The 23914-nt window shown below is 40.5% G+C and overlaps 1 protein-coding gene across 1 annotated transcript; it reads left to right on the forward strand.

Moving 5' to 3' along the window:
- Window positions 1-2949: 2949 nt before the first annotated feature.
- MMD (monocyte to macrophage differentiation associated) lies at window positions 2950-22178 on the forward strand. Its single transcript, XM_075169606.1, has 7 exons — window positions 2950-3180; window positions 9484-9565; window positions 16092-16252; window positions 17104-17178; window positions 17589-17690; window positions 18504-18573; window positions 19896-22178. The coding sequence occupies exons 1-7, from the start codon at window positions 3152-3154 to the stop codon at window positions 20094-20096; spliced, it is 720 nt and encodes a 239-aa protein (XP_075025707.1). The 5' UTR covers window positions 2950-3151; the 3' UTR covers window positions 20097-22178.
- The last annotated feature ends 1736 nt before the right edge of the window (window positions 22179-23914 follow it).

The raw sequence follows: 23914 nt of genomic DNA on the forward strand, positions 1-23914 counted from the left end.
TACAACGCTCCTTCTTCCAAAAGCACTACGTGATAGTGCCCCACAGCAGGGCTGCATTCAGTTAGGAAAGTTCTTCCATCTTCTTGTAACCCTGTCTCATCTATTAAAATACATTTCTGGCTGAGCTCACTATGACATATTTCTAGTCTTAAGAACATTTTTTAATCAAATGGGTATTGGCTATTTGAAGGGTTTTTTCTTTCATACTTTGTAAATAAATGTAATCAAACTAATAAGGTTTTTGCTTCCTTAATTTTGAATGCTTAAAGCCAATTGTTAGGATTTAGATTTAATGGTTACTTGGTCCATAATAAGGGGTTTCTTTTGCTGTAATTTTTTTAAGGCATTCTGATTCATTAGATCATAAAAAGCAATTACAGAGATGAGTTCAACAAGGGTCACTGGTACTAAGAACATGTTATTGGTCAGGACCGCTTTAGCAATATCTATGCTGAGTAATTCAGTGGTCTCCTTAAGAGACACAGACATTCAGTTCAAAATCTTCCAGTCTCACCACTGCTGTCATGATGGTTGGTGGTCATCTTAACCTGGTTCCACTCGGTCAAGTTTCATGATTTGAATTTTCTCGTTTTCATTCAAAATAAACAAGTTTGAAACAGTGACTTTTTTTAACTGTATCTTGAATCTGTAAATCTTCGATGCTGCAGCAACAGGAAGCTACACCAGTTGTTGTTTTAAAGATCTCACAATGTGAGATGTGACCACAGAACAAAGGCGGAAAAACAGGCTTTGAAAACTGTGAGGAGAAAAACTCTCTGTGACACATTTGCCCATAGAGTCTAGATCAAATGTCAAAGGCAGCAGGGAAGGAAATGAAAATGAGAGTGGCTTGGGAAGAGACAGAAGAAGGAGTCAAAGAGGAGCAGGGGGAGTGACAGAAGATGGAGACAAAATGCAATGCCTCTGTGCGTACCTTTGAGGGTCTCAGCAGATTCCTTTTACAGGAGTCAGTCCAGCTTTTTACCAGAACCACAAAGAAACCAGGCTTCCAGTCACGGTGCCCCTAATGTCACACGTTCCTGAATATTTTTACAGCCTGAAAGAGCGAATTATTGGGGCAGTCGTAGAGGAATGCAAGGATGGGTGTGTGTATTGAGCAGGAAGGTAGCTGCACCACAAGTTCTGCCTCAAAATAAAGCCATGCTATCGGGATACTACTGAAGCTTCAGATGTTCAAATGCAGGCATGCGTGTGTGCTGAGTTCTTCAGTGGTGTCCTCAAACTTTGCTCCTTTTGGATTAACAGATAACATAAGCAATATGAAACTTTATTAGCAGTGACACTGTTAAATCAGATGACAGATTGTACCGATTTATTAACAGTGATACCTCACTGAGATTAATGGAAGTATTTCTCAGGGAACTAGCTTGGCTCTGCATTTCAGGAACTCTCCTTTCCAGCAACAAGCTCTACCCTCCCTTTTGAGCAAAGCTGAGCCTCCGACTGTCTGCACTGGTCTTCTGGCCCAGCCCCAGCCATCCTTGCAGCAAGTCCCTGTTGGAGACCAAAATTTGCCATTTGTACCAGAAGAGCTTATTCCATCCTGGAACTCGAGAAACCGAGGGGCAAGTCTTGCCGTGGCAATTGACAAAGCTGTTGCCACCTCATCGTTTGCTCACTCCTGGCATGGAGGAAGAGTTAGTAAAAAGGACTGAGGGCCATGAACAGTCAGATTTAGCCTGACTGCCAGCCAAGTCACGACGCTCACACTTCCTTCTGCTGCCTGTGGTGGAGGTGGTTACCTGGCAGAGGTGGCACGTTCGGCTGGGAAGGTGACTTACAAACCATGGCAGCAGCAGTCAGCAGATCCCGTCTGTCTCTGTCCTACCATAAAAGGTGTTGATGCCGGATACGGTTTATTTGTCTAAACCAGTGGTTTGCTTTCGTTTGCCTATACTAATTCCTTTTGTTGAGGGCTGGAACCGTTCAAAATCCCATTGTAACCAAGATCTTTGATTAGAAGCTTGAACCAAACTTAATATTCTCCTAATTCACGCCATTATTTGTACTATACACAGCAACAGCACATTCATCTTACCGAAACACGCTTGACATTGCCTCCTCACTCAGGTAAAATAACCCTTGCTTGGAAAAGTTTGGTTTAAGTAGGTAAGATTATGGCTTACAGCTGGGGGAACTAGGACGATAGCTAGCCAGGTTATCACGAGCAGTCTAGCCACTGTAACCTTGACCTAGAGCAGACTAAATTATTCCGCACGCAGCTTTATGCAACAGCAGAGCCATGGCTGTGCCGGGGGAGCGCTCTGCCCTGCTCTCCTGTGCCACGCTGGGCAGGCCCCGCGCAGGGGCACCCCCGGCCAGGGCCCCGTGCCCGGGTCAGCCTACGCCATGCCCCATGGAAGGGCTCTTTCAGCTTCTCGAGTGTAAAAATTAGGCATGTTGAAATCGCTGAGTCCTCCTCTATCTGCTTGTTTGGGTGAATGTGTTGAGACAATGGCAATTCAACCACTATCTCCCGTCACTCGGCGCTGTTAAATCGCGGCCGCCCCTCCCAGGGCTGCGGGGATGAGCTGCAGCCCCGGCCCGCGGGGACCCCCCACCCCCCGGCACTGCTGCTGCTCCTGTCGTTGTTTTCCAGGCCGACCCGGGAAACCCGGCCCAGCCTGGGCCACCCTCGGCGCGACCCCGCGGCCAGGCCGCGGCTCCCGCTCCCCGCTGGCCCCCGCCCGCCGCTTCCACCCCGAGCCCCCGTCTCCCGGGGCAGAGGTGCCCACCGCGGCGGGCCGGCCTCCGCCAGCAGCCGTGGCCTCCCCTCGCCAAGGGGGTCCCCCGCCCCAGGCCACCTCCCCGCCGCCATCCGCCCCGCGCCCTCCCGCCATTGCCGCGGCGGGGGCGGGCCGCGCCGGGCCGCTGTGGGCGGGCAGGGGCGGAGGGAACCGCGGGCCGGGCGGGCTGAGAGGAGCCGAGAGGCCGGTTAAAGCGGCCGCCCGCGGCCGCCCGCCCGGCTCCCGCGCCTCACCGACGGACGGCGCCGGCCGTCGCTGCGCGCCGCGGCGGCTCGCACGCCAATGAGGGCCCGGACTCCGGCCCTCGCCGCCTCAGGAGCCGCCCGCAGCCTCCCGTCCCGACCCCCCGCCCGCCGCCCGGCTGGGGCGGGCGGCCCGGACCCATGCGGCGGCTCCAGGAGAGGTTCAGGAGGTGAGGTCGCCCCCTCCCCCGGCGGGGACCCCCCCTCCTTCGCGGCGCGGCCCCCGGGCGGGGCCGTCCTCCGGTGGGGCCGCGCCGCCCCGCTCCCGCCGGCCGCCCTGAGGGATGGGAGCCCCGGCCGCCCCCGCGCTCCCCTCACGGCCGGGCGGGCACGCTGGGGCCCCGGGCGACCGCGGCGGAGCCCGGGGTGGTGTGAGGGTCGGGGTGGGGGTATCCGAGATTTTCGCGTCCTCCCGCCCGATTTCGCCTGTCCCCGCGCGGCCCCGCTGCTGAGGCGCCGGTCGCCGCCCCCGGGGCCGAGGGCCCGCGGCATCGCCGGTGCCGGGCGGGGAGAGCAGAGCCGTCCCGCCGGGGTGCGAGGGGGGGCTCTGCATGTCCTTTGTTTATTTATTTCTTCCCCCCCTCTAAATGGGTGAAGGTTCACGCATCCGGCCGTGTGTCTGTCACAGCCCCGGCCGCGCTGCCTCCTGCGGAGCCCGACCTGTGGCGCCCGAGCTGGGCCGGGCAAGGCACCCGCCGGCTGCCCCGGCTCCTCCGTCTCCGTGCCCCTCGGCAGAGCGCCGGTGCTCTTTGTTCAGGTGTCTCTCGGGGCGGATTGAAGATGCTGCTCGTATTGACGGGGGGTCGGCTGGGTAACGGTCGGTCCAGGCTCTTGGGTAAACATAGATATATATATGTGGGGCTTTAGGTACTTAATTGCTCAAAGATGCAAGGCCAATAACTGTTGAGTGACAGTCTGTCTGCCAGGTAAGACCAGTTTCTACAATGGCTTCCCTCAGCAGGTACACTGCTAGGGCTGCCCCGCTCGCCTTTCACCACCTTGTTCAAGAAACCAAAGCTTAAGTATTAAAAGGGAAATAAAATTGAAAGAGAGAAAAATATGAATGTGGTCAGACCTGGTTTCTGTACTAGCCCACACCTAGGCTGTTACGCTGGCTGATACCCGATGTGCTGATGTGCCTTCTGTTTGCTCCCCACTCTTCACTTGGAATTTTGCCTTTCATACTTGCCAGAAGGTTGAGGAGTCTTTTGGGAGGTCAGCGGGATGCACAGACACTGTTTTCCATGACCTAATCTATGTATGATACCACAATTGTTAATGGATTCTCAGAGTATTGCAGATTTCATTTTATCTTTAGCGTCGTGCTGTAAGTACATGAACCTTTACACAGCATGTGGTTTCACTGATATTTCCAAATAAGTGGTCTGTGTCTCTACTGATCTGAATTATTTCTGTAACTCAGTTGTTCAGCAGTAGTAAAGATTATGTGAAAATTGCAAACCACAACTAGATATTTTCTAATCCAGGAAGGAAGGTGCCTAGTCCAGAGGAATATGGCTCTATTTTGAACTGAATGGACTAAATTAGTAAAGATGAAATACCTGCCAATTTGGTCAAAGAAAACAAGCTTTTTATAAACCTATTCATTTCTCTTCAAAATCTTACCTACGTGGTCATCATGAAAATGTAGTGCTGGTCTATTTTGACCTGCTTGTGATTTTTTTGTTTTTTTGTTTTTCCGTTCGAAAACAAAGAGCCTAGATAACATAAAAATTGCTTCGGTATCTAAATATGTAACTCCATTTAATATATGCTACTGCTGTTTTTGTGGAGTTATCCCCACCTTGTTGCAGTTTCTCATATGCTGTTATTTGTGGCTTATTAGGTCTAAATGACCTTTCCTGCTGCTGGTAAACATAAGAAAAAAAAAGATAGAAAAAGGGGTAATGTGCTTTTAAGCTGGTAAAAGGAAGTATGAGGCCTTTTGAGCTGAATAAAGGAAATGTGCTTCCTGAAAAGACTAAAAAAATCCAGATCTTTGAGGCTATTATCAGTGCTTGCTGTTTTTACTGACATTTTACTTCATGCTTCAAAGAATAATTCATTCAGCAGATGGGAATCGAGAATAAGGCAAGATTTGAAAGGTGCTTTTCTCTTCTGCAGTTTTGGGTATAGACTTGCTGTGATACCAGACAAGTGCCATACAAATATGTGCAGTAGATTTGGGATTTTATAATTTATTTTTCTAAGTTGGGTTTGCATGCGAAGACAGAGCACTAATAACCCTCAGGTTTTCCTCCTCCTTTCTCTCCCAAATACTATGGTCTCTTAATTCTGGAATCACGATGATGTCCACTCCTTAGACATGAACAGAAACTTGAGACCAGGGGTCTCTCACAAAAAATGGATTAGCCCATATGTTTAACATTTTAAATATTTGAAGTGTTTCAAAATTAAAGGTCAAGCAGTGTAAAGGGATGGGTATGAGTTTCTTCTCTCTTGTTTTAAATTGTCATATGTCTTTCTCAATACCCCTTTTCTACTTATAATTGGGAATGTGCTCATCAAAGAAGGTTGTTTGTGTGCTGTGAAACTATAAAGCTTGGACTTCCTTGGCCTCAAGTAGTTCTCGAGCTTTAAGAATGCATTTAAGTTGTGAAAATGAACTAATAACTCAGTTCAGTGCAAAAACATTCTGCTCTCATGGCTGGCTGCAAGTAGTTATTAGTCTGCTAATTTCAGAAATTTCAAATTCTGATATTGAAGGAGTTAATATTTTATATTAGAGATCTTGGATTGTCAGTATCTTGAATGGGGGAGTATTTATGCGTTCTTGTGAGATAATGCTGCATATCCCCTGATTAAATGACTCTGGTTTCACTGGAGTTCCTATTGAAGAATACTCTAGAGATTTGTTAGAGAATCAGAAGGCTTCACTTAAAGGCGCTTCCTGTAAATTGTAGACCAGTTCAGTGGGACCTTATCAGACTGTCCTGCATTTGATAATAACTTTAATGGTTGTGTTACAGAGAGCCTTTATTTAGGAGTAAACAGCATCTGAATGCTATATATCAAGTTTCCACTTTTAGGAAAGTGAGATTACATTCCTCACAATTATCTTTTTCAGAAGGGGCAAACTTGACCTGTAGATAGCAGGGAAAACAACGTCCCTGTGTTGCAGTATTCATGTGGCAGAAAACAAAAAGCATCCGTTGTTGGTGATGGTGTGGGCTTTTTTTATTTATTTATCTTTAAGAAAGAACAGAACAGTTTTTGCCTCTAGACTGTGAATAAGTCTGCAACCAAATTCTTCTGCCTTTATGTTGCAATGTCATAGGTATGTATAACTACAGGAGTATATGGCTTTTTTAACAGCATGTGTCAAAATAATATTTCCTGGTTTTGATGAGTATTTCAGTGTAGTATTCCAAAGCAGCTACTTTCAAACTTCAGGTCTGTTTCTTAGGGCATTAAACACGAACTGTCAAACTGGAAATGAAACAAATTCAAGAGAAGCATTGGCTGGAATTATTGCCCTATTCAATCACTTTTTAAATGATCCTTCCTCTAAAGTTGTTCCTGATAACGTTTATAAATGGTATTATAAAGAGGCATAGGAAAATAACTGAAGCTGTGCTTTACTGAAAATGTTGTCTGTGAGTAGTGACCTGAGCAAATATGCTCCAGCAGTCGCTGCCTGGGTCTTGCAGCCTGTTGCAGTCAATACCTTGCAGAAAGGAGAGGTGCAGGCGTGTCAAATGTACGGCGAAGTTAGATACTGGGGTGTTTCAAGATCCTTTTCTTTAAGAGGTAAAGTCTAACTCTTCCTCTCCTGCCAAAACACACTGGTGGTGGTGGTGTTATTAGTATAAACGTGTAGGTGAAGGGGATGGGTAAAGTATTGCTAATGGTGGTGTTCTGCTAGAACTCTGGTGGAAGAAAAGTAAGTTCCAGCTGTTGTGGGAGTCCAGTAAAGCTTTTTGTTTGACAGCTGTGTTACTAACCATTTTTGTTGTTGTTTTAAATTAAATAATCAGTATTGAAGTACTTATTTTAAAAAAAAAAATGTTTGAAATGTTTCGTAAGTGTGAAGTTTTCTGAAACCTGATGCTTGTCTGTTTTGCCAGCCTAAAGTTACCACAGATGAACGAATATTTGCATCATTCCTGTGCTGGCACAAACAAGGGGGGAAAAACCCAACCCTTTGTAGAGGGTAATAGAGAAAAGGTAGCTTTGTTAATGTCTTTATGTTTTACTGCTAATAACACTGTCTTTAAATTAGTGAGAATAACAGGTCCTAATAATAAATGGACTTTTCTGAAGTGTTTCTTCATAATTCTGTCTGAAATCTAGTATCACCTCAGACTGTGTTGTGACTGCTTTAGAAAGATCCAGTATCTTTTCTACTAAATAAATAAAAATGAAAAGGGAAAAAAATTAAAAGTTGTCCTCTGATGGATAATAGAAGGTCCTATTAGCAGGAGACCTTCAATTATTTATAGATTTTTAGATGATTATAATATCTTACGTAGAAATTTGGAACAACAGAAATTATAAAGCTAATACTGAGGATAAGCTTATTCCTTTTGCGTTCTTTAGTTGTTGTGGTTTTTTGTTCTTTTATTTTCTACTTCTTGTGAGACTTCCAAGGTACCACCATGGCCTTTGGAGAAATGTAATAATGTTCTAGATGTAATCAGTGAAAGGTTTCCCATGATTTTGAATTTATGGAGTTGGGCAAGGGCAGTCTAATCCTGGTCACTCAACTGAGCCAACAGATGCTTTTATTTTTAAATGTTTTCCTAACTTGGAAGCAGAACTGAGTAAAGTGAATGTTCCATCTGTAGAGGATGCTGAGACGGCTGCAGCAGCTGTTGAAGACCTGTATGCACTGAGGAACAAAATGGTTTTCCAAATGTTCTGTGAGCCTGTGTGTATGACTACAGTGTCATTAGCCTCTTGGAGATGAGAGCAAGGTGTCATTTGTCACTGACAAAAGAATTGCCATTTTTTAACAATATATTAACTCCTGTGGAATCATTAATTTGCTAACAACCGTTAATAGGCAGCATCTGTGAATGAAATTCACATTTTTCTTATCCTTTTTGTTAGTAACAGTTGAAACTGTTTTTTGAAATTGCCACAATTTGGAGAGAGATCATGACACTGTGTTATTTTAACAATGCTGTTAAATTTTGATATATCAGTTTAGAAGAAAATGGTTTACAAATCACTTAATCAGTCAAGAAAACCAAGTGTCTTATATCCCAGAAATCTTGAACTGCTTACTCAAACTATAAGATTCTTGTTGGGGTTTTTTGGTTGTTTGTTTTTCCTTGGTTTGAGATCGGCCAATATTTTATGGATGTCATAAAAATAGGACTGGTTTTGACTTAAACCAGGAGGGACGTGGGGGTCTAACAAGCTCTTTATATAAATCTAGCTAACAAAGCTGCTCTCAGTTCTGAACATCCAGTCGTGTTCCTGGCTTGTTGGATACCTGACTAATTGTCAATGCATAGTTTTATAATAGTCTGGAGTGAACTGGAATTTGTTAGTGAAAGAGAATCACTTGTGTATGATAGTGGGCTGTGCTGCGATAACATACACGGTACTGTCGCTGGAGTAGTTCATAACTTTGATTCGACTGTCTGGTTGCATATAAATGTGTGCTGTCTTTTAGAGGTTTTTATACATAGATTTAAATTGTGCCGTTTCACAGTAACAACTCAAGTGTTTGGGTTTTTTAGAATAGTTAAATGCAACGTTTGTATTGGCAAGTTCTTCCAAAACTTTTTCAAGTTTCATCATATTTCGTTTGGCTTGCATAGACTGTGTTTGGTGTGATTGTTTGTTTGCTAGGTAATGTTTGAAAATTCTTAGAGGAAAAGCTGGAATGTCTATGGTAAGCCTCTTGAAATTTTTCCTCTTCGGAGTTAACCGTCTTTCATCTCTGTGTAGCTTGGATCTTAGTTACAGACAGAAGATAGGATTAGCCTTAAAGAAAAATCGAGCCATCTAATGCTCCAAACACAAATATTGCTTGCTATAGGAATTGAAAAGTCAATGTTCAAGTTGGTTTATTCTGAGGTGTTACACAACTGGAATATTGCTGTAGTTTCAAGAACTTCTTAAAAGAAGAGTAACCCTTGGCAGCTATGATGAAGTCCATATTTCAAGAGCAATTTGAGTCCATATTATGTAATCTAAATAGGAAGTAGTTCATTCTTTATCGGATCAAGCTGTCACAAAAGAGGGGGTCTCAATTCTGTATGCAAAATCTTGGTTAGAGATAAACATCCACTGTGCCAAGCAGTCACAGAAATTTATTTAACATATGCTTCTGTTAAGAGAACTTACCTGGGAGAACTTACAATTTAAATTAAAACAGCTACTTTTAACATGTCTGTACTTGTAATTTTTAACACTACTAGGTTGGAGGTATTCCTTCATGACACTCCAAAGAGATTGTTTATTAACTTTCCTAAAAATACCTCTTAATTATTCAACAGGTTCATGAACCACCCAGCTCCAGCAAACAGCCGCTACAAACCCACTTGCTATGAACATGCTGCTAACTGTTACACACATGCAGTAAGTACATTTCCTTTTTTTTTTTTTTTTAAAACCAGATGTTTCAGTAAATTTTTGTGGATTTGGACAGCTAAATGCTTACCTTTGCCCGAGTATATTTGTATTCACAATCTCTCTGGTTTTGTTATATAAGCTTCAGCTATAATAGTCCAGAAAATGTAACGTTAATTAGATGGCTGGTAATCACTAGTCCCTGTTCTGAATCTCTGGGAGCTCCAGATGCTTCATAAGATTCCTTTTCACCAAAGTTACCTTACATGTCTTCAGATGTTTTTCCTCTGTCACAGTCAAAGGACGTCTATGGCAAAGTGAATATAGGTCTATACCAGTTAGTCTGGCAAGGCAGATTTCCCAGTACTGTGCTCACATGGTATTGTGCAAATTGTATACTGCAGGTATACGAAAGATTTATTCATGTTAGAAGTGGAAGGCTTCATAAGACTGTGGGTATTAGCTAGAAGAGCTAGAATGGCTTAGTTCTGGTACTTAATATCTATGAATTGATTCTTCGAGAAATCTCCTATTTGAAAGAGGCACTACTAATGCTGACAACCCTCCTAAAAATCCTAGTCTGCCCTTATTTTTATAATGTATGGACCCATACTAGATTTGAATATACGATATACCAAAATAATGAAACCAGTCCCTCTTTTTTTTTTTAAGTAATTGGGAAGTTTAATTTGCTGTCTGGCACTTTGAAAACGACTTAAAAATGTGTGTGTTTGTTTTTTAAGATAGCATTTGCCCTTTTATAAAAGCAGCATGTGCTTCTCCTCAATCCCTTGTATAACTCCAAACATCTGAAGTATGTTTGACTTCGTCCTCAGTCTCTTATCTCCAGTGTGTCTGAGTGAGCTACGTTGTGAATGCTCAAGGTAGTGCATGGGGCTCTTCGGTTCTCGAAAGAGCTCTGTTCTTCAAGATCCTTTGTGCGTGTTTTATAAATAACCAGCATGCAGCTCTGTGTTGCTGGTAAAAACAGAATCACCTTGGTTTATGTATAGAAAAGCTAACTGAAGCTAATGTGTTTTTAAGCCGAGGGTCTCATGTACAGCATTATGTAAATATATGCTTATTTGTCTAGTGAATGAAGCAACATTCTGTTAGTTAGCACAAATATGTAGTTTATCTCATAATCCTTGTACAAATCTTTGTTTACCCTGGCCAAAAAGTTAGATTTCAAAATATCTGGCAGAAGTTGCTGTACTCCTTAGCAATTCTAGCCTTCGTCTAGTTGAGAAACAGGCATGTCTTATTCCTGCCTGTTAGCAGTAGGTTACAGCCAAGATGTCATATCAGTATTTTCTGGTATGTTACAGTTTCTGGTGAAGCTGCCTAATTACTTTCTGAACAGTCAAGCTACGTGCTAAAAGCTACTATGAACTGTTAACAGCTTGGGGATATGCAATGTTAACTTGCCCTTTGGAAGAAAATAAAGTGTAGTATAAAGGAGGAATTGTTACTCCTTAAATAAAATTGCATGTAATAAATAACTTGTAATCAAAATTTAAAGCCTTGAAATAGGAATCTAATCCGGCAAAGCACAGTGGATTACGCAGAAGAAGCTGGGGGGGATGCTTGCTTCTCCTCTGGTACAGACTGTTTTACTAAATGTTAGAAGGTCAAGTGGTTGAGTCTTTGCCACTAGATTACAGTCTGAGTTTTCAATTAGACATTGATGTAATTTCTACAAAACAGAGTTTAGCAATGGTTCTCCATATATTTTATTCAAAGCTTTCATAATTGAGAAAATAGTCACCTTGTATTTTATGGGGGTGGCTGTACTACTCAGTAGATATCCCATCTGTTTTTTTGCCTTAAAAATACACAGTAGTCAGTTTAGGCAGCTGCTTCCAAAAAAACCCAAAATGATTAATAAATGGGGATACAGAATCCCACGCATAGCTTTTTGTTACAATACTTAAAGCTAACTTTGTGTAGCATGGTAAGGTATCTTCAAATTTCTAACTAGTAAGGCTATTTAAAGTGTCTTGATTTTTTTAGCTTTAAATGAAGCACTGACGTCTTTAGACACTAGGAGTCAGGAAGGGCAGCTAAGCAGTTGAATACAGAGACAGAAAAGACTGTGCTCTGTGTTTAGAAGAACAGGAAGGAAACTGTATGAGAGAAGCAGGAGTCTAAGAATTTGAGTTGTAAGGTAAGCTAAATCTAAGGCGGGGAAGGCTCTTTCATCGTGAAACTTTCTAGTGTACATAAAGTTTATCAGACAAAAGATATGCTCTGTATTAAAACCTCAGAATTTAGGCACAGCTTGCTTTATACGGCTCTAAAAGTTTCTTCCAACTGCCTTAAAAGGAGGAACTATTCTTAAAATAAGTTATAGTCTCTCTATTCCAGTCTTGGGTTGTGCAGTGCATGGAAGAAAGAAGTATAAATATTTTAAAAATGAGGCTTGGAGCATTTACCAGGCCATTTGAGCATGGAAGAAGGGGTCACCAACATTTCAGAAGGGCTTTTATGATGAAAATGTTTCCACTCTACCTGACTGACATGAGCAGTTTCTCTGCTCTCTGTGTATTGCACAACCCAAGTTGCCAGTAGGCTTCCCGCTTCACGATGCTTGTCTCCTTAGTTGAGAAGAGAAAATTGATGAGCAGGGAGACACCGTGCTTGGCTTCAGGGCTACACTGCTGGAGCGGGCAGCTTGAGATGGACACAGTCCTTCATGGTTCCAAGGGTCACGTGTGAATTTGGCCGCTTTGTTGGTCTTTCCATTGCCTTCCTTTCCAAAGAGGAAGTGCAGGGACCATCTTTATGCTGTTAGTGTTTCCCTCTCAAGGAAAGGCACATGAGATCGCAACAACAGCACCATGCTTTGCTCAGTGGCTTGTGCATCAGAGGTCATTGTTGACAACCACATGACGTGCATAGCCTTGTGTGGAAAGAAAATAACTTAATTTGGCATGAATGTTATATACAAAAGCAAAGTTTTAACAGATTTTAAACCTCTCTATGGGAGAGATTGTCTACAGAAATACTGAAAGATACAGAAAAAATACTGACCAACATACCAGTATCCTAAGCGACCCCAAATAGATGGAAGATACCAGATACTTTGCTATAAGTTAGTAACCAGAGAGTTTCATTTCCCTGAAATATGCCTGATCAGGTTTACAGCTTACTGTTTCAGCATCTTTCTTTGTGCCTTAAGGCTTTTTGCAGTGGCTGCTATTTGTGACAGTAGGGGTTGTGGTAGTTGGTTTCCCAAAATACATCACATAGGGGTTGTGCTCAAGTCTCCTCTTAAAGATTCCTGCCTATAGCTGTAATAAATATGTTTTAATCCTTTGTTTTTGTTTTTATTGCAAGTGGTTTGTAACTTCATGCTCTCATTTTGTTCTAGTATTTCTCTAGAAAACTTAGTGAAACTGTTGCCTACTCTCTTGTTCTGTAAGTCTCTCTACCAGCCCCATTTCTGATTTAGCAAGTATTAATGAAGGTGCTAAAATTAGCAAATTGGAGCATCACAGTTCCGGTTTTGTTCATAGTACATCAAGTTGGTGGGTTTGACAATACTCATTTGGAAGAGTTGAAATAAGCAAAGCTTTTTGTGACTTGTAGCTAGTTTTATTACTAGGAGTGTTGGCAACTTAGAAATGCCATGTCATTGCTGTAAAATGACACAGCACAATCACACTCATTCTATTAGTTCTGATTCTTTGACTACTTTTTTGGTAAATACTCCTTCTTTTAAAGGACTGATTGATTGCTTCTTCATTCTGAAGATTAAAATGCAGTTCTTGCACTGGAGATTTTTTTTTTTCAAGTGAACATGGGAAAATACGTCTTGTTTTGTTGACTAGAGTGTTATATTTCTTTTTTAAGACGGATGTTAGATATAATGAAGTCCATTGTATCATATATTATCTGGTATGGCATTAGTATCTAAAGAACTTTTATCCAGTTGGCTGGAACAGCAGGGTATCACTTCTGGATTTTGTCTTTAATCTAGCCATTTTTGGTCAGAAAAAGAGTAATAAAACATCTCTTGTTTAGCCTAACTGTTCCCATGAGGCGTATCAGGCACAGAGGGAAAGTGTTTCCAAATAGAATTCTTAGAAAAAACAATAAATCCTTCTCATGTTAGTATAGTGCTGTTCCCTGTGATAAGTAGAATCGTTCTTCAGAGCCAGGACAAGGCAGAAAAGAGATTAATTCAGCTCTTCGTCCACGTACTGTATTCTTCATTCTGAAGGTGCAAAGAAAGAGGTGATAAGAGAATTGCTTATTTGTTTTAACCCTGTAACTTTATATACAATAATTACTGGAAAAAGTGATTGGCAGCGAGCTCTGTGTTGGTCCATTTGAGCATTACACATCGTAGCTTAACCTGTGAAATATTTATTTTAGTAGACTAGTAAAAAGCTGGGATATCCGTGTAAGAAAGGCAAGTTGTTCTGTGTGATATCTAAATCTAGTTTCCAAAGAGGTCTTCCTTCCTGTAAAATGGTCTCAGTCAGAGCTCCAGGCAGAATCTCCGAGCAGCTCACACCCAGGCTTTTAGTAGGGAATTAGTAGGGATTTGCTATTTTACTGGGTTACTTATGTGCCTGCAAGCATTACGAACACAATCTCTCTGAAACCTTTTAGTTCTCTGTCAAGTATAGTCAAAACTGAAATTTGCACCAGAAATTGGGAAGGAAACTGATGAACGTGGATACAGCATGACTGCACAGCTTAAAGAAATGTGGCTAAAAAACTATTTCTGGAGCTTAGCATCTTCCTGTCTCCTGCAAAAACTAAATGAAACAACTGCCACATCTAGTCCCTTCCTTGCTGTCTCAAGGGCTTCAGCCACACTTTAAACTGTATGCCATATGTGGAGAACAGGAGACACTAATCTCCTGAGGAGTGAAACACTTTAACCTTTCTTGAATTTGGGGGCTGTCCAGGATACGTATATGGAAATTTATGGTTTGTGATAAATGAGAAGCCAGACTGGCAGACTATTTTTGGCCTTAAAGTGCATGAGGTCAACTTCCATAGTCTCATTACAAAACTCGGAAAGTGTTTTGACCTCTGGTCCAAATGCTGTGGATATAGGAATGCCATACTGTTCGTTTCCACGGCTCTACAGCTTTTGGCGTAAATGTACTAAATTTTGCAAAAAGGAAGAAAATATAATAGTAATGAATCTACAGTTGATGTACTTCAAAAGCCAGAAGTAAAAGCCACTTTTTTTTTCTTTTTTTTTAAACTCTCTGGCTTAACAACTACTTTTCAGATTCATTCGGTATACTCTGCATCTTCTGCACTGTAGCTGTGATCAGAGCCTCAATTTCTTCCAGTCTGTAAGTAGATAAAGGACAAAGATGGTGCAGGCTAGACCAGCACTTTGCACTCTAAGCTATCAAACCTGTAATGCAAAGCAGAGTTGCCAGATTTGTTTAAACATTACTTGTTCCTAGCTTTATTGTTTAGCATGTGAGACTTGGGTTAAACTACAAAGAATTTAACCTATGAAGCTTATTTACAATTCAAGTGAACGAATTAACATCTTAAGACACACCAGAAGGGAACTTGTGTGGCTGGAAGGGAACTTGTGCTGCATTTTTAACTTAGAAGGCTGACAAAGATATGCCTTCATAGTGGAAGGAGAGGGGTAGAAATGTCTGAGCCAGCAGGTTCTTTTTAAATACTTGTTGGACGTGCTTTTTTTTTTCCTTTCTTTTTTTTCCCCTAGTTTGTTTTTTTCTGAATGAGACAAAGGTACATGATGTAATTTATTCTGGAAAGGAGTGTAGTTTTAAATGTATATGAAGTCTGCAGCCCACTTCTTAGGTAGTTCATGTGAGCATGCTAATTCTATCATGATGTTCTAACAGTGGTTGTTTTGGAAGATCTGAATTAAAGCTGTTTGAGAGGGAGGTGGTAAAGAAAACAGACTTGGATACGCTGCATTAAAAGAACATCATCTTTGTGCATTAAGAATCTATTCATAAAAGAAGTTTGCAGCTAATTTATTTATCATATCTAAAACTCAAGTTCTGCAAAGCCTTTGCTTAATTCTCTTGTCTTGTACTTAACTGCATACTTCTAAATGCTTTACTTTTTCATTTGGGATTTAAGTTTATTTCGGTCTGTCCTGTGCTCTGCCTCTATGCCCATGAGGTGGTTTAGATCTAAGCCTAGAGTAAGATCAAAACTTTTTTAAAACACGAAGCAGAATGTGAAAATAAAAACACTACTAAGACTTAGCAAATTCTTTTGTTTGCCTGATTTTATGTCATGGCTATAGGAGCTAGTAACCTAGCCTAATACCATATGAGGAGAAATTTATCACAAATGGGTATAACCTAAATGCTGAGACGTTGTCGAAGTCAATATGCTTGTCAACATACACCTAAATGAAAAAATTGCTTCTGTTAGGAGCATGCCATCAAATGCCATATAAGACCAAAATACGGTCTTATGTGGCATACTGCAGTATTTGCTGTTGCTGTACTGTGGGTGGCACAACGTTGGCTGGGAGTAAAGACTTAACAATGGCCTTTTGTTTTCTTAGTTCCTCATTGTTCCTGCGATTGTGGGTAGTGCCCTTCTCCACCGGCTTTCTGATGATCGATGGGAAAAGATAACAGCGTGGATGTATGGCATGGGGCTCTGTGCGCTCTTCATCGTCTCCACAGTATTTCATATTGTTTCTTGGAAAAAGAGTCACTTAAGGTATCACTATAAAATGTATAAGATGTTTTCTTTTCATGTTCTGTGATGTTTTTCCATTGTGTTTCTCAGTCAAAAACATGATTTTACAGAAGTCTGGAGTGGTACCTTGTACTGAATCATGAAAAAACACCCTTGATTCTGTTGGAAGAAATAGTGAGCCAAGCTCATAGATAAACAAACTTCAATGTCTGCTGCTTTTTCGCAAGGAAAATGTGTTTTTCTAGGCCCTAGTGCCTCTTAATCCAGGAGTTGAATGGAAAAAAACCTAATCGAAGTGCATGGTGGATATAATCCCATTGCAGAAATGAGAACGCTGTCTGGGACTATGGCACGCTCAAATACTTTGAGGAACGCGGAGCTTGCCAGGAGAATTATAATACAATACACAGTTAACTAGCAGAAAGCCTCCTTGGGAGCAAGGCAGCAATAGCAAAACTAAGATATGATTTTTTTTTTTTTTTTAATTATTATTTTTAGTTCAGTTCCCCCCCCCCGCCTCCATGATGACTCCTATGTAATTCTGGGCCATAAATTGGATTTAACCAGTAGTCACTAAATAGTAACAGTTTCTGGATTAGACAGAGTTGATGTGACAGCTTTCTGCCTCCTTGCCAGAGAGCAGGATGCGTGAGGTGGAGACGGGAAGAGGAATGGAGGAGTGCTCATCTCCTACGTGTCTCGCTTGTGATTTCCTGCAGTTGGAGACAGCTGAACACTGTCCCAAATGGTTTTAAGAGGTTGTGGAGCTGATGGTATTTTCCCCAACGTAATTCCAAAGTGTGTGAGGAAACTGAGATGATACAAAAGTCTTTCCAAAATCTGTCTTGATGACTTGTTCTCTCCCTGACTAGGACGATGGAGCATTGCTTTCACATGTGTGACAGAATGATGATCTATGTCTTTATTGCGGCATCATATGCACCATGGTAAGAAACCTGAAGCACAGCTTCAAAATTAAAGCTTTTTCCATTGTAAACAGTTTATCATTGCGGCTTTCCAAAATCTATAGGTATCTTCTTAGATGGAATTGACCACATTCTGCATTGTGAAATGCAACGTCACGTAATCTCCTGGAATTTGCTGAACAGAAAGTAATATTAGAAAACAGCAGAAAGTAATTTATTTATATTCCACGTACCTCAGTTTATGCTTCTCTCACATCAGTGCAAACACACTTTCCGTTTCTCTATGTATAGAATGTCCAAGTGTCTTCTCCCCCATCATGCCTAAGTTATAGCTCTGAATATTTACTTATTTTTATCAAGCCCTACTACTCTTGTGTCAATATGATCCATTCATTCATCACTTTTGTCTCTTGAAATCTTTGTACCTTCAGGCTAAATCTACGTGAGCTTGGACCTCTAGCATCTCATATGCGCTGGTTTATCTGGCTAATGGCTGCTGGAGGAACCATTTATGTATTTCTCTACCATGAAAAGTAAGAATTATTATTTGCATTTAACTTTAAACTGAAATTACAAGGTGGGGGCTTTCTTGCTTTCTGAGCGTTCCTATCCAGCCTTTCACACATTGAGCTTTGAAACAGTGGAAATACATGATGAGAATAATGCAAACTTATATCTTGTCAGAAGATAATTGTATTCACTCTGTCATAATATGTCTTTAGGCATATTGTTGCCTTCTCTTAAAGGGGTGGGAGGGAAGTATCCACTTTTAAAACTTTAACTTTCACTACAAGAAAGCAGGGGTGAGAGTGGGTAGGGTAAGAAACCAGTTGAAATGATGGCTTTCTTATGCCCCTTATTTATGTAGCATTGTGTATAGATTATACTGCAACATTATACTGTTTATATATACTGATGCATATTGACTCCTGCTACCTTCTTGTTTTTGTTTTGAGATGTGAGTCCTTGAGTTTCAGATGTGAATTCTTCAGCCTGCTTTCATTACTTATCCTCAGAGAGCAAGACCCAACTTCTTTGTTTTGGAGATGAGCTACTGAGGTTCTTGTCAAATAAGAAAATATAAGTTACCTCAATGTTTTATTCTCACATACAAATGCATCTAGGCAGTATTTAGAGAAGAAGGTATTGCCTGCAACTGTACAATGCAGAGATAAATACTAGCTTTATTTTTGTCATAAAACAATGGTTATCTATCTGCATAGAAAGCTTTTTGAATAGTTTAATGGACCCATGCTAGCATAAAATTTAAAGTACTTTTTTACTGTTGAAGGAAACGTTCATCCTCTTGTACACCTCCTTAAATGACTCAAATCGTTCCTTTTTAGGTATAAGATCGTTGAACTCTTTTTCTATTTAGCGATGGGATTTTCTCCTGCTCTGGTAGTGACATCCATGGTAAGGAATGTGACTATTAACATTACAAACACACAAACTTTCCTTTTATAACTAGCTTAAGTTCCAGTGCAGCTCTCCTTCTTCTGAAAAGATGTTAATTTTAGTCCACCATAATTGTAAATGTTCTCTGCAGAAGAACCAAATACAGTCAGTTATATTTTGAGTTTATAGTTTACATTCAGTGAAATGCTACCTTGTTTTGTTGGGTCTGGGCTGCAGGGTCTAGATAAAAAGAGCTTCGGTTCCGAACTTCACTTCTGAAGACCCTCGCTTCTGAAAGGATATTGGACGTAACAATTCAATTACTTCCATTTTAGTAAAAATGATAAAGATGTGAAGTACCTTGGCCTGACAAGGAATGTTTCCAGATTTTACTATTTATGAACTTCCTTAATGCCCACTTACCACTTACAAATTGGGAAAGAAGCTTTTTCTTTAGGAAAGTGGAATGGACTTCTGACAACTTCTGATGTTGCCCTTTTTCTTGGTATATGTAAGAGCTCTCTGGAAAATCTAATCAATTGATTCTGTGGTCTGGAACAAAGTGGGGGAAGTAAATTGATTCTTGCCCCTTTCAAAATTACTTAGGGGGCAACAAAGCTAGAAGATTTTGTCTCTTACTGGAGGCTTCTTTTTATCAGTGAAGCAGGGAAAAATTGAAAAGTTGAGAAGTAGTTGAGCTGTATCAAACTGATGCACTGAATCTGGGATACTTGATCTCTCAGCAGTTGGCTTTTTTTTTTAAAAAAGGTTTCTTGGTGCAATCTACTCTGTCTGTCCACCTCAAAACTTTGACTATTATTTATTTATAGTTATATATTTTAAATAACTTTGAATAACCCTCTCTGCTGCTAATATAAATCTGACACCTCTGCAAGGTATTGCCAGTTACAGTACTTAACTGTTCCACACGAACGCTGTGCTGTACCAAAACCTTGCTGATGCTTCATCCAACTAGGAGTTGCGTTAAACTTGTGCTTACCCACAGTAATGTGGTTTTCTTTTTCTCCGTGTTTGTCTGCTGTGCTAATGAGCATAAAGCAAAACATCAGACTTGTCTTAATTCTTGAGTTATCCTATTACTATCCTATTACTTCCATAGTGCTATTGAGACATATTATATAAATATATTGTTATATATTTCACAAAGTGTAATCTAAGTATATATTTATATACTGTTTTCTCACTTGTCTCTCTCTCATATCCAAGCTGTTCTGAGTTATGACAGCCAGCTTGGGGGGGGGGGCATATTGTATTTTGTGCATAAAATACCCTTTCCCTCCTTTACACCCCACCCCTAATCTTTCCTTGTTAACTGACAGAGCAACACCGATGGACTTCAGGAGGTTGCCTGGGGAGGCTTGATATACTGTCTGGGCGTGGTGTTCTTCAAGAGCGATGGAGTCATTCCATTTGCCCATGCCATCTGGCACATATTTGTGGCCACAGCAGCTGCTGTTCATTACTATGCCATTTGGAAGTACCTTTACAGAAGTCCTGCAGACATAATTCGTCACTTATGAGATATATATATATATAGATAGAGATATATATATATATAAAAAAAAAAATCTGCACTTGGCCTCTGTAACAGTATTATTTGACTTAAGGAATTCGGGGAAATTGGAAGATTGCACAGAAAAACTGCACTGACTTTGGTAGTTCTCTGAACACAATTACTGTGAACCGATGTTGTGTGTGTCCTGCAATTGCCCATCATATGGCAAGTGCTGTAAATAACCAAGATACTGTACTGCAGTACTAAGAGTCCATTCCATGTTAGTAGAACTGGCTACCTGATGTTTACAAATAAATTTTGTATTCTAGTTTAATTTTACAATTTTTAACTACGTGAATTTTTCTAAATTAGTGATTCAAACGGTGAAGTCAGTGCAATAGCGAAAATGTAACTCTCTTGATTTGAAATAGGTTTCTATCACCTTTCCAGTAGTCATTTATTAAACATGAATCACAGACAAATAATCTACTTTTACCACCCATTATCTTGGTATAATGTGACTTTTATAGAAACTTTTTGTGTTTTTTGTAAACTTTAAAAGTACACTTACTGAACTGAAAACACACAACTGTCATCTATGCAGTTACTCATGTTGCAAAATCTTGCAAGAAATGGTTACATTCCACATACTGTACTGACAAGCAAACATTGTACCTCTTCCAAAGGTTGTATTATAGGTGTAATTGTAATAACCACTTTTACGAACTAAAATCTAAATGTGATTTTGCTGAGTTTTAACATGATAGTATTCTGCTCATCTGTAATACCACTTAAACAGCACCTTAATTTGGCTTTATCCAAGATGGAAATGAAGTGCTTTAAAAGAAACGGGTAACACGAGTTCCCCCTCGAGATTTCCCAATTCTACTCCGTGCTGCCCAGCCAGGCAGCGGTTTGGATGAAAGCTGACTTACCAAAGGTTGGCAGTATTAAGGAAGGCGGACAGCTAATATCCCCCTGAGAGTCAGCCAGTTCTCCAGAATATGTATACGCTTATCGGTGCTGTAATATTAAGGCTTGGATTTTCAAAGGGATTTAAATTTCATTGGGATTGCTCTGTTGGGAAACCCTGGTCAGAGCAGCAGGTCCAGAGCGATCGCTGACCACTTTGAATTTGTGGTTATTGGTTCTTCACAAGCACAGCCTTTCAGGGAGAAGAGCTTGAAGAACTTGCTATGGTGTCACTTGTCATTCTGGGACTTAACGCAGAGTAAAACTGGTCTTTAATTGTATTGCTGTCTTTCTGTACAGGAAAACCAAATGTGGTAGCAAGTCATGATTGTAGAACACGTGCATTAAATGACCAGATGTAGAAGAGTCATTGTAATACTGTTTGTCCAATAATTGCATCCTGTCCCACTATATAATGAATGTCTTATATTAAGATTGACTTTATCCTTTTTCTAATTTACTCAGTTTTTCATGACAGTATTTAAAAACAAAACCGAAACGTGTTGCCTTTTTCAGATTTTGTTCTGGATATTGCCTGTCTGCAAACAATAAGTAGCAAGATAGGGAAGTTTTTCAAGGTACCATTTAATATTGCACCTAGATTTGCCAGTGGGTTGCATATTTTAGAATATATACATTTGTATACAGAATTTACAAGAGGGACAAACTTTAAATTCAAGGCATTGAAGAAGAATTGCTGTACGGTGTTAGCAGGTGATTGGAGAAATGGCACCATTACAGCAGACTAGTTAACTGCCCCAAAGGAGAACAAGTGGAACAACCGGGCAGGTAATTCCTAGTACAACAGTCTCGCACATCTGGATGCCTCAGTTTTTTAACATTATGTCTATTTTAATATTTTCCACTTTTTGTGATTTCATATATTTTGTTTAAATGCAGTACTGTTAAAACCACTAAAATACATGTAAAGGTTTTCTGTAGTCAAAAGTGAAACTGTTGCTTGAATATGTTTGTTTTAATTTTAAGTTAATTTTTCATGGCATTGCTTTTTGGAGTGTTTGAAATGGTTTTTAAAAAATTTCAATTCGCCAAAAATATTTTGAATTACTGTATTCTAGTCAATAGAATCTTGAATGTACTAGACTAACAATAAACATTTTGTGCAATTTGGAAACCGTTGTGTTCTTGGTGGTTGGTTTTCTTTCCCCTCCAACCCTTATGCAGGAAAGTAACTCTGTTGCCACTCTTGACACCAGAGATCCAGAGTTGAACCTAATGACCCTCATGCTTGCTCAGTCAACTCATTAAATAAAAATAGTAGGAAAGATTACGATCCAAATTATTCCATTTGTGGTACGAAAAAAAAAATGTTTATGTGTAAATTTCGGTCAATATTGGGAACTTGCTACTTTCCCTTTTGCTGTTCTGGATCAACTTTCTTATATACTAGGTTTTGTTTTTTCAATCATATAACACTAAAGTAGGTAATTTTGCTCCTATCCCTATAGGAGTATCATTGCATTAAATACAGACAAGCTGAACTAAAAATGCATTTCTGTCTGGAAAACAAATAGTCAATTAGCCTTTTTTTTTTTTCCCTCTGTCTAATTGCAGCTCTCCAGGCTGATTCCTCCCAGCAGTAACAATAATGGTTTTTCCAGCAACATTTGCTGCAGTAGCAGAGATGTGATTTCTTTGTCTTCCTGTATTTCCTATGCTTCTCGGTTTTAGAAGTTTTAGTTTTGCAGATGGACCTTTCCAGAGGATGTTTAGGATGCAACAGGTACTTTGAATACTGGATACTTTCAGTATCATCACTTTTAGGTTGCATTTTTCAACACAATACTGTGTGCATCTAAAAAATAATTTGGTTATCTGAAGGGATTCATTTAAGCATTTATTCTAGAGTGCGCTTCTTCATATTGTATTGTTTTTTGATTCAACAGCAGCAAGGAATGCACAGAGAAAGTATTAATTTTTCTTTCTGTTAACAAAAGCGGTCATAAAAGCAGGCTCTTCTCCAATTCTGTCTTCCCCACATTCCTCTTAATTTCTTGTGAATATGGTAACAAATTGTATTACTGTCTTCCAGTTCTAGGTAAGTAATGAAGTCCTTTCAAAGGAGGCTTGAGTGTCTGAACATGGGTTTTGCAGCCTTCGCTGTATCTATTGAAGGTATGGTGTAAGAACGGGATACTTCAAAGACTCTTTGAAATAGTTGTTTACCGAAATTTTAAAGTTGCCTAAATTCCAGATCTTTAAAACTGCTCAGTGTTAGCAGACAGACAGGATGGTTCCATTTAATGTGTTTTTACACAGTTTTGTTCTAATTAGTTGGGTTTTGCCTGGTTTGAAGCGCCAAGCCTGCGTCAGGCAGGCAGCGTTCTGGTTCCGTAGACCAGCAGTTCCGCAACGTTGGCAGGGCACTGGATGCAGTAACGCACTTCTGAGGCTCAGGGTTATCGCTGGGATACTCATAAATTGCAGTATGGTTTCTTACATGATTTTCACAGCTGGTAACTGAGCTCTTACATGCTGATATGCGAATTGTGTAAATCACGCGGGTGTCATAGCATTTTTAGAGCTGCTTCTTGGTGAAATGTGTGTGTGTCGGGCTGGAATGAGCAAGTTAGAAGGTGCTAAGGTAGAAGGTACTAAGAGGCTTTTCTATTAACCTCTCGCTTAAATGTCCCTCGTGCTTAGGACCCTGCTGCTTGTTTGGAAATCTCTTTGAGTCACCTACACAATTCTTTATTTAGGTCTGGTGTATTTAGCCAGTGATTTCTCTAGAGGCTAAGGCTGTCATGTCCACATCATGTGCTTGACTAAGTCTTTTCTCCGTGCTTTGCTATTTTTAAAAGAATGCAGGATATTAGTCTCCGCTCGCTAATTGCTTTCATCACCAATAGG

The sequence above is a fragment of the Calonectris borealis genome, chromosome 20 (assembly GCF_964195595.1).
Source record: "Calonectris borealis chromosome 20, bCalBor7.hap1.2, whole genome shotgun sequence".
Taxonomy (NCBI): Eukaryota; Metazoa; Chordata; class Aves; order Procellariiformes; family Procellariidae; genus Calonectris; species Calonectris borealis.

What these genes read in the sequence shown, in the direction of transcription:
- MMD (XM_075169606.1), top strand. Translation starts at nt 3,152, where the DNA reads ATGCGGCGGCTCCAGGAGAGGTTCAGGAG. An exon ending in GTATTTCTCTACCATGAAAA is followed by an intron (nt 17,691 to 18,503) that starts GTAAGAATTATT and finishes GTTCCTTTTTAG; the next exon opens with GTATAAGATCGTTGAACTCT. An exon ending in CTCTGGTAGTGACATCCATG is followed by an intron (nt 18,574 to 19,895) that starts GTAAGGAATGTG and finishes GTTAACTGACAG; the next exon opens with AGCAACACCGATGGACTTCA.